The sequence below is a fragment of the Glycine soja genome, chromosome 3 (assembly GCF_004193775.1).
Source record: "Glycine soja cultivar W05 chromosome 3, ASM419377v2, whole genome shotgun sequence".
Classification (NCBI taxonomy): domain Eukaryota; kingdom Viridiplantae; phylum Streptophyta; class Magnoliopsida; order Fabales; family Fabaceae; genus Glycine; species Glycine soja.
Window position 1 is genome coordinate 46,451,007 of NC_041004.1, and position 11,747 is coordinate 46,462,753.

General features: G+C 31.9%; 1 protein-coding gene across 2 annotated transcripts; it reads left to right on the forward strand.

Moving 5' to 3' along the window:
- Nucleotides 1–6,997: 6,997 nt before the first annotated feature.
- Nucleotides 6,998–11,008, forward strand: LOC114407721 (GRF1-interacting factor 1-like). Of its 2 annotated transcripts, none has more exons than XM_028370930.1 (4): nt 6,998–7,254; nt 8,433–8,509; nt 9,953–10,037; nt 10,220–10,861. In XM_028370930.1, exons 1-4 carry the CDS (start codon nt 7,174–7,176, stop codon nt 10,652–10,654), a joined length of 678 nt encoding a protein of 225 aa, XP_028226731.1. In that variant the 5' UTR covers nt 6,998–7,173; the 3' UTR covers nt 10,655–10,861. The 2 variants fall into 2 exon arrangements, with proteins under 2 accessions (XP_028226731.1, XP_028226730.1); XM_028370929.1 differs by lacking the exon at nt 6,998–7,254 and adding an exon at nt 7,366–7,815 and having other exon boundaries at nt 10,220–11,008.
- The last annotated feature ends 739 nt before the right edge of the window (nt 11,009–11,747 follow it).

Consider the following 11,747-nt stretch of genomic DNA (forward strand, 5'->3'; position numbering starts at 1 on the left):
TACCTTCATTATATATAAAAAAAGTAATTAATTTTTTTTATTATAAAGCTTATCCAAACACTATTAGAAGATTAACCTGCATGCATGGAACCATTTACACGTAATTTATGTCAAATATTCTCGTACGGTGGTTAAAAAAATCTCAAAACATTAAATAGAGTATATATATATATATATAGAGAGAGAGAGAGCATAAAAGAATTATTTAAAAATAAAAAACATATATTAGTTAAAATTATTTTATTTAAATTCAATGTTGATCAACCTCTTATTAATTATGATTATACCAATTATCAAAAGCTAATTTGTCCCGTGACACCTCTATGAATTATATAAATTAAATTGAATTGCTTTTCTAAAGTGATTATATGCCTTAAATCTATACCATTACGTTTAAATATTTTAGTAAAAAAACATGTATACGTTCAAATCTTTATTACCGGTTCTTCCTAACAAAGCCTTATTCCATGCCACGCCATTAGTTATTGCGGCTCATCACCACCAATCAATTGAATAATATTAATGAAGTCATTGAAATACATTCCTTTCGTAGAGCACAAAGAAAGTAATATCCAGTTTCTAATCAATTTCCCCTCCATTGGATTTTTATTTTTTCGCTGAATCAAAGGGGGCTTTCGCTCAATTAGATTCAAGGACTTGGAAGGGAACCTCTATAAATGAGGATAGTTAATGTATGTTTTTACTCTGAAACATTCACAATTAATTTTTATAAAAGAATTTGTTGTCCATCTTTAATAAAATATAGCATTTGAAAAATATTAAACTTAACTGAACTCGGACCAATATAATATTGCTTTAGTTTTCTAATATTAAAATAATTTGAAGGAGCGAAATAGTAAAAATAAAGAATTTGTTCTTCTTACTATTTTCTTGGTAATAAGAAACAGCAAACAATAAAAATAAAGTAATATTTTTTTTAATTAGAAGTGAAAAAAACTCATTTTTTATGTTTTAAATATAATTTTTTTTCAGGCTTAAAAATAAAACGGAACCTTTTTAAGTATCCATATTCATTTGCATAAATAATATTTTTTTTGGTGGGTCAAAAGATAATCAGTGTCTTTTAATTTATTGATTTAGAGATTAATGTGATCGGTGAAGTAAGTGAGTTATTAAAAAAATAAAAAATAAAGTGTAATTGTTTCGTTTTTAATTAAGATAAGATTATAAAATATGACATTATTTTTACAACCAAATCTGGCGTGCGTCCTCTCTCTCTTGGAGAGGCACAGTGGAAGTTGAGTATTTTGGGAGGGGTGGAACGGTGCAAAAGTATTTAGGACCGTTAGATTTCTTAAAATTTTAGTCAATGACTGATATTTTTTTACTTTTTCCTTCCTAATTTACCCTTCTTCCTTTGGTACCTTCACTATGCTTTTCCCTTTCTCTTTCTACGATAGCATCCCCACAAGGAGGAACCACCGCACCCGCACGACATCAATGAAAAGCCACATTGCGACGACAACCACCACAACCCACTCAAATCTAGAACAAAACGCAACCAGCTCCGATGCTGCAACTCCAAGGAGAAAGATAGAGAGCATGAAGAAATGGTGGAGGTTGGTGAGTGGTGTAAGGGAAATGTGATAGAGAAGAGGAAGGGTAAATAAGGAAAGTGAGAAAGAAAAAAGAAAAATGAAAAAATATATCAGCTATCAGCCATCGATTAAAATTTAAAAATATTTAACAGTCTCAATTACTTTGGTACCGTGCAACACCTTGTAAACATGCACACGGTGTCTCTCTCTCTGAGAGGACGCAGCTCCATTTATTGTTTTATAAAATTTGTAAAACAAGTAATTAAATGACTAAACTCACTAAATTCCCTCCCTATCAAAGATTCCCGAAAACCATAAAATTTTGGCCCTTTGTGACAACTGCAAGGACAAGGGGCCCGTATTCTAATTTTATTCTGACTCTTGCCGACCATTATTTCAAGAGATACAAATTAAAGAATATTCATTAATTACTTAAATAATTTTAATATAATAATTAGTTTCTTCTCAATGAAAATAATCACTTTCATTTGGTTAATTAATTAACTAGTAGTACGTACTGTTTAGCCTGTTATTATGATTTTTTAGTTATTTAGCCATGGTTTTTGTTTGCAATCTTCTCTTATATAACCATTTGTTAGGGATGTGATTAACAAAGACACATTTTATGAGAAATAAGAATGTGTAGTTTTTGATTTAACTGTTGTTAGTTTGGGAATGTTTCAAAGTTAGCTGAGAACTCAGTTATATCAATGTGTTATCGGGCATGGAATTGGGTATGGGCAGAACAGAAGGTGCCAAAAGAATGGTGGGGGCATTTTTCACCCTACCAAGTCACATGGTGAAGTTCAGAAGTGAGCCAAAAAACTAGAGTACCGCATATAATTGCAAAGTCATTTAAGGCAAGGCAAAGAGCTGTTGCTTCAGACCTGTGGTCTCTGCTGGAAGTTGCAAGTAACTAATGTGGTGTTGACATTTGCATTTGCAATTTCGCCAACAACACGTACCCCAAACGCGTGAGTCCCCTTAGCTGTCACCTTATATTATACTCTACTCAAACGCGTTCTTATAATTACTCCATTTTTAGTATTTCAAATCTAACTCTTGTCGAAATGATCAGGGCTAGCTGGAGGCCCTATACTAATTATTACATTGCATTCTAGGCATCAAGAAAATCCTCACGAGTCAATTCAGAAAGCCTATCTAGCTAAAGGTACTATTCATTCTTCAGAGATAGGTCATTGTTAGCATCAGCAGGTTGAGGTACACCTGATTGAAGACTTGACTATTGCATTAACGTTGGAAGAAATTAACTGGACTGAATTTGGTGGGCAAAATTGTTGGTACCAAGTACTAGATCAGAACTATTTGCTTCAAAATTTTGTACCAAAAAATCTTACTTGTTGACATTGTATCTTGTTCCAGATTTCTGCTTCTAATTTTCTGTCGGCTCTCTTCTCAAATGAATCATCTTTGTAAATGGACTTGGATATCTCTTTCTCTTTCTCCAATGACCGCCTTCATTCATTCATGACAAATACTATTTACATCTTCTACAGCATAGTAGTATTATGTCAAACACTTTATATAATCCTGAATTATGTGAATTCATATCAAATTATCTATGAATTCTTATTTTATATAACTAAAATAAAAATTCATATAAACTTAAGTGTTCACCGATAAATCTGGCACCGTCAATAAGTAGTTGAGTCTCTTAAATTATTCAAATTCGGATTTAATTTTTTATGGAGTGTATAAAATAAAGCTTTATTTAGAGAATAAAGCTCATTTATATCATGTAAGTAATTAATGCGGTTTAAAAATATTCTTAAGAAAGACAACGTTAAGCGCAGGCATTTTTTGAGTAAGCACGGTTGTTAAAAGCGCGTCATTGATCTTTGTTTGGTTAGAGGAAGAAAGGATGAGGACCTACAATGCAGGGGCAGCATGGGACTGTGGAAAAAGCAAAGCAAAGGAAGGATGGAAGGAAAAATAAGGATGGGATTGGAATTTAAGCACGCAAACCAATTGTGACACCCTAACCACCCATCATGTTTGAGGAACTGAGACACAGAAAGATTGCTTTTTGATTTGACTTATTGATCATCAATACAGTGGTATTGCAATTCATATTCATATTTTATATTTTAATACCACTGTATAAAATATTTTAAACCATATATGTTATTGGTGTATTAAAATTTCATATTCATATCCAAAAGCAAAGAGGACCAGATAGGCACAAGGGGTAAGAGAGGTTATTGGTGTATTAGGGCAAGGAGACACTGCCATGGCCTGTTGCATGTGGGCCACACAGGTTACCATTTGAAAGTACGTAGGGTAAAGAAATAAGCTTGAGTTGAGTTTGACCAATGCATGAAATAATGATGATGATATGAGTTCTAATATTACAGTTGGAAATGGACTGGACAACACTCACAAATAGATAGGGCATGCATGTGAACCTTTGGCCCCCAATCCCAACTCCATGATGCTTCCTTTCCTCTAATTAATTCGATTGAATCATAAGAAAGGAAATGCAATTTTCGGGATACTTATTCAATGTCTTTTCTTGCCTGGCTACCAACCAAGGTTCAGGCAATTATTCTCTCTTCTCCTCTAACGTCCCACTGCTTCAACCCCGTTACATAGGACGAGAAATTCCTCAAATAAATGTTGACACGAAAAAATACATTTTCTTTTTAACTTAATGTTTTCAATATACACTTCCTCAATTTTTTTTAATCCTAATTATAACAAACGAAATGCGAACTTTACCTCTAAATCTATTAATTACTATTACTAATTTTTATTTATCCTCATGATTCATGATTTGTTCAATTGGTTTCAACTAAAAATAAGATTAATCAATCTTATATTCAATAACAAATAAATTTAGACAATTATTTTATTTTAAATACTATCATTAATGTTATAACTATCATATTTAATATTTTATCTTTAATTTCTATTTTATATTATTTATGTGTAAAAATGGATTGATTGGTCTAATTTCTATTATTTTGTATTATTTTATTTAATATTTTATCTTTAATTTCTATTTTATCATTAATGAGGTGACTTATACTTAATATATTTAGACACTTATTCATTATCCCATATAAGTGGATTTATTGGCCTAATAACATATAAGTCACTTCATTGTTTGGAAAAATTATTTAAATATATTAATTATTTAAAATATTTAATTTTATTATTACTTTTGAAATAATATTTAAATTTATGAAAATATTAATTAAAATAAGGTTTTAATACCATTTTGATCTATATTTTTTTTAATTTTTATTTTTGGTCTCTAAATAATTTTATTAGCAATTTTAGTTTATATATTAATAATTTTAGTTCATGCAATCAAATAATAACATTAATTATTGATATAATAGTCACATTGAAAGCACAATAACTTGTTATGTCTTTAAGAATATAGAGTAATAGTGACATAATTAATTAAAATTAAGGATTTAATATCATTTTGACATCTATTCTTTTAATTTTTATTTTTAGTTCCTGAATAATTTTATTAGCAAAATTTTGGTCTTTATAATAATACTTTTCATCTCATATTTATTGTTAAAATTTGATTACTATCTATTTGATAAATTATTTTTTAAGTTCATTCAAAAAGTATAATATATTTTCTTATATAAATAACTCTTCAAAGATTAAAATAATTAACAATTAAATTTTTGCTTACAAACTCTAATCGCTCCGTTTGACGCGTCGAAGGTTTTGACATAAAAATTAATATTTTAGATTTCATAACAATTATTAAGCAAATATCTAATATGAAAACTAGTCTCTTAAAATACTTGTTAAAGAATTGAAAATACTTGTAAATAAATATTTGTTAAAAATTTAAAAGTGAAATTTTTTATTTGAAAAGAGTAATAATACACAACTTTCTCTTTCGACGTAGATAAATATTCTTTTTCAACGTAGAAGAATATTAACGACTTTCTCTTTGTTTAACATTATTTTTTTTAATAAATTTCACAATAAATTAAAAATATAAAAAAAAATTATTCATTTATATATTTAAAAGTGGTTATGTATTTCTCATAATTTGGATAAAAATACTACCATTAATTTTTTATATAAATATCAAAAGTAATATTAACTAATTTTTTAATTAGCAGAAAAATTGATTAATTTTATTTATATTTAGGTCCAGTAATAGATAAGCACATTAATTGAAGTATTAGACAAGAAATTCTTAAATATAAATAACGTATTTAATATCATGAATATAAAAAACTTCACGCATTAATTTTATAAATTTAATGAATATATTAAAGTAGAGTATATTTTTGCAATGTGTCATAATGATAAAAGTTTTAGTATTAATTAAGTTATTTAATGTTAATACTAACGATATTAATGAAAGTACTTAATTTGATGTTGAGAAGGATTTTAGTAGTTAAAGTATTTAATAGCAAAAATATGTATTACTATTAGTATTTAATTATGCTAAAACATTAAAAATAAGTAGTAAAACATTATATGGAAGATTATTAATTTTAATGGTTAGATTAAAATAGAAGCATTAGATTTAAAGAATTTAAACTAAAACTTCATATCACCAATAAATATTTACAAGATTTCAATTACCACGTCTTATAATATTTTAATTAGTGCGTCTATTGCTAAAACCCTTGTCATTATTTTGTAATGCAAAGGAAGTAAAAAAAAAATGCAGGGAATAAAAAGAAAACTGAGAAAGAGTTGGGGAATGATTTGCACGAGATTAAGATTAATTAATAGAGATTAGTAGAGAAATGAAGCGGGTGGTGAAGTGAATGGAAGCATCGGAATCTATTACACAAGTCCAACGTCATCAACATTAGACCGAAGTGGACAAGGACAACACCCACCCTAAGGACAATGTGAGTGTCTGAGATACTCTCTCTTTTACGACAAATTCTTTTATCAAATATTTCTACTCCAGACCTACACACATAACCATATCGAATAGCAACCACTTTTTTTCTTTAATTGAAAAATACTTCAACAACAATATTTTCTCCTTCGATTTCCTTTTTTAATTACTCCTATCTTAAAAGCATATTTAATGTTTTGTGTAGTACAGTAATAAATATGAAAGTAAAGAAATTTTAAAAGAAATAATAGTAGTAATTATTATAGAGTGAGAAATGAGAAGAGAAGAGTTGGTCAAAATTGTTCTCCTTGTCTCTCATCTATCACGTGATATAGAGAGAGAGAGGGAGAGGGACAGGAACACGCAGTTCAAGAGACCGACCCCATAATGTGTAGAAAGAGTCAAAACCAATAAAATAGTAATAGCCCCGATGTGTTGTTCCTCTCTCTCTCTCTTTCACTTTCTATTGACGCTTTCTAATATCTTGTTTCCGTGTGGTAGCATCATTGCAATAGCCAAGAGATAGAAGGGAAAAGTGGGAACACACGGAAAGCCAGACCCCAGACCCACAGAGAAGAGAGAGAGAGAGAGTTTCTCTCTGCACTTGCACTCTTGCAGGCCTAGCTTTGTTTGGTTTTAGTGTGAGAAAGAGAAAGTGTACATCTTTCTATCATATAGATATAGTCATAGTAGTAGTAGTATATAGGTATATCTATATATATATATATATATATATATATATTGCGTGTGTGAGAGATGCAGCAGCACCTGATGCAGATGCAGCCTATGATGGCAGCCTACTACCCCAACAACGTCACTACTGATCACATTCAGCAGGTCCGTTTCTATCTTCTTCTCAGCTTCTTCCTCTCTGCACTACCATTCCCCTTCATCTTATCTTTTATCTCTTCTGCTAGCTCACTTTGGATATACTAGTCTCGATCATACCCATATGACACATACACATACACACATGTTCCCTCTCTGCTCGGGGCCCTTTTGTCTCAGCATGCTTGTGGGTCTTGTATGCCACATTTAGTACCGCTTCCTTGCTTGTGCTTCCTGCTTTTTAATGTTTCTGTTCACACATGCACTTCTCTTCTTCTCTTTTTATTATTCTGTTTTTTCCCTTGTCAGCTTCTGCTACCGGTTACGTAATCTCTCTAACTGGGTGCTTAGTAGTGTTTGCTAAATATTCTCCTCACCAATTTGCTTTGCTTTATGTTCGGGTCTTTGTTCCATTTTCCACACTGTCTACTACATGTGCTGCATCAGAGCTTTTATGACGCGTGCTTTTCTCAGCGCTACCTCAGATCACATTTTCTCACCTTTCAGATCACAATGTCTGAATCCGAATATGCTTTGTTTGGAGATCACAAACCTTCTCCCTATCAAAACGTACCAACACTTCGGACTCTTTTAATGCACATGCTACTCTTATTTTCAGACTTTAATTACACGCTCTCTCAGACTGTCCTTCAAATAATCTGCTCAGCCTGAAATTACATGTGTAAATTTTTGAAATATTCTTTGATTTTGATAACATGCCTGCACTTCTATATCAGTTTTGAGATTTCATTAAGGTAACATTTTGCTGCATCATAGGGAACACTCATTAAATCGGGAAATGTTATGTAAGAAATGTTTGACCCAGGGGTGTGGTTTGATTAACATGGTGCAGTTCTAGTTCCTTACCCAAATGGTAGGACAGTTAAGAAATTAAGACATGAGATCAAAGTACTAGATATAAATTCATATACTATACGTAAGCTAAGTATATATTTACTGTATCTAATGAACTAGAATAATTAAGCTATCTTCATTGTTTTCTAACCTTCTAAAATCTACCTGCATCAAATAGTATTTTTGAAAGAAAGACAGTCCAGCAAGGAAATTTTGTAACTTTTGTTGCTCCCCCTCCCTTTTACCTGATTACTTTTCACAGCATTATATGATATTATGATGATGTTGATCCTTTAATTTGTTTAACATTTTACCCCTCGTTTTACTTGCAGTATCTGGATGAGAACAAGTCCTTAATTCTGAAGATTGTTGAAAGCCAGAATTCAGGCAAGCTTAGCGAGTGTGCCGAGTAAGAATTAGACTTATTCTTCTGTTACGTTTGAAATGAATTTAGTGTGTCATTTCTTTATTTCTTGTCAAGCATATTAGTGTCTCGATCTGGGTACATAGCTAGTTGGCAGGGTCATTTACTGTGGATGATGCGAATTCCACATTGATAACTAAGTTCAATTTAATTAACTATAAAACCATACCAAATATATAGGGTGCTGCACCACCAGGGAATTTTTCCCACCCTATCAACATATTTGTAACGGTAGGTAAAAATCAACCTTGAAGCTAATTAACGAATGGAAATTGAAATAGTGTGTTAGAAGAATATAGCTGATCTGGTGTCATACACAATCCTGTGTTACTTCGAAACTTACCAAGAAATATACGCTTTGCGGTGCTACATGTTAGCTATTAGAAATATCGAATATACATTTGAGTTGAAAAGGAATCTGCAGCGATTTAAGACATTCTTGCACACTTTGGGCAAAGTACAATCTACAAAAGTATAATACTGCTTTTTTTAATACAACTTTCTGCAAACATTGCAAAGTTCATGTCATCTAATGCTTTTCTGAATTTATGATCTTGTTTGATTATCATGTGACATCTTTTTTGCAATTTCTAAGTTCTTACGTTCAACATTATTAAGACAACACCTTGGGTTTCCCGCCTGTCTTTTCTTTGGATAGGCAAGTTTCTCACCTTTCTATATGCCATCGGGGATTTGTATGCTTCGCATTAATGGACTCTTCTGATATGTCCGCAATCTCTGGTCTTGGTCCCTCTTTGATTTGCATGCCTTTCAAAATTATAATGTGTTCTCTATCCTTTCCAAAGTTCTCACTTTTCTACAGACAGCTCAACAAATACCTTTTCTGCAACACATCCCTTTGATTCGAATGTGACTTCTATACTTCTGAAGATTCCTTTTCTGTCAGTACCGGTTATGATGTTTGAAGTGAAAACAATAGGAGAAATCATTGAAAAAACCTTGCTTTGGTTTTGGATATAGAGTTAAATGATGTCATTTGTCAATATGTGTGGCTGACCTCATTTAATGAAATCAAGCTTGGTTTGTTGTATGCAGTTGGAATTAATAGTTAACTTATTTATCTTGAAAGGTTTCTTGTGGAAATCATACTTCCGCGTGTTTAGAAAAAGAAAGGGTTTTCTTCCAAACATCTTGACTGCTAGTGCATTTAAAACATTTAACTCAACCACTCATGATTTCAGCTAGTAACTTAAGTTCTTGAAATTCAAAACGGTACATTTAATAGTGACTCGAGAAAACTTGCCTTCGGGGATTAACTCTAATTCTAATATGGTACCAAAGTCTAGTACTCCACTCTTGATGTTATACTTTCACTCAAAAACTGGGCACAAAGGGATGTTAAGATCCCATATCAGCTATAACTTTTGGAGTTGATGTTAGACCAAGTTCGTGCTCAATTTTTTTCAGGAACCAAGCAAGGCTTCAGAGAAATCTCATGTACTTAGCTGCAATAGCTGATTCTCAACCCCAACCACCCACCATGCCTGGTCAGGTACATAAATACATGTTTTATTAAGTTGCGCAATGATCACATGTTTGGATACTCATTGGAAGAGCTTAATAGTATTTTTATTGCCAAATTAACAATTTCTTATGCATGCATTGAAATTTGTCAAAGTACTTCAATGACTTTTATTGAACTTTGATTACTAATGTATGGATTTGATGGTGCAGTACCCTCCGAGTGGGATGATGCAGCAGGGAGCACACTACATGCAGGCTCAACAACAGACACAGCAGATGTCACCACAACAACTAATGGCGGCACGCTCGTCCCTTTTGTACGCACAGCAGCCATACTCAGCACTTCAACAGCAGCAAGCCATGCACAGTGCACTCGGGTCGAGTTCAGGACTCCACATGCTGCAAAGTGAAGGCAGCAATGTGAATGTGGGATCAGGCAGTGGCTCTGTAGGAGGAGGGTTTCCTGACTTGGTGCGCGGTGGTGGTGGTGGCGGTGGCTCGACAGGGGAGGGTTTGCACAGTGGTGGAAGGGGTATCATGGGAAGTAGCAAGCAGGAAATTGGGGGTTCAAGTGAAGGCCGAGGTGGGGGAAGCTCAGAGGGTGGTGAAAACCTTTACCTCAAAATTGCCGACGATGGAAACTAGCTAGCCACCCAAAATGGTAAAAATATTAATGCCAGCTTTTGTTGGGAAGAAGAACTAGGGAATGACATCAAGGGATAGTAACTAGGTAGTGGAAAACTCTAAGCTGCTTATGTATTATGTTTGTTTTATCTTGTGCTTGAGGCAAACGCTTGCCTTGATGTTTTCTACATTACTATTAGTAACATAAATTAGCAAATCTTCTAGTTCCTTGCGTTCATTTGTGCTTGTCCCGTGGCATGTGGCTCTGCATGCGGTCGGTTAGGGTATCTTGTTAGATTCCGTTTCACATTTTATAGTAGTATCAGTCTTTACATTTCATATTTTGGATATAATCAATAAGTATTTTTAAATTTATACTGTGATACAAGATTATTTTCAAGTTGAGAGAGAGAGAGAGTGAAGACAATTTTTTTATTTTTATTTATTAAGTTTAGATTTCAAATTCATAGCATTTAGGTAAATTATACCTCAATTAACCTTCAAAGCTTGTCTTCAATTAATTTGTTAGATGGATTAATTTGAGTTAAGTTAAATTTTTAATGATTTCGATTGTGAATTTGTGCAATTTTAATTTATTTCGTTTTTTGAGTTAATTAAGTTTATTATTAAAATCAAATAAATTCATCTTTATGTGACTTTTTTTTTTACTTTCTAAAAAACTACTTTTTAATTAAAATTCTAGATATTTATGATGATTTTGACACATGTAATAATTTTAAAAGTTCGGGAGCGAAAACTTTATTGAAAATTTAGTAAAATTTGAAAAATAAGGCCCATGAAGTACGGCCTTTTTGTATTTACTTCGAGGAGTTGACAAAAAAAAAATTGAGGATAATTGAAAGTAATGTGCATTTCTTTTAATCTGAACTCTGAATAAATAAAAAATAAAATTATCAGTAACTTGACATAAATTAGTCCACCTTTTTCTGTAACGAGTAGAAACTAATTTTTTTAATTCTATAATTTTTCAACTTATTGTTTTCTACGATCTCTCTAGTAACACACACACACACTCAAATTAAGAAACTGTTTTTTATCTACTTCTATCTCACTTAAAATTTTAAGTGAAAACGGAAAATGGAAATAAAGACGT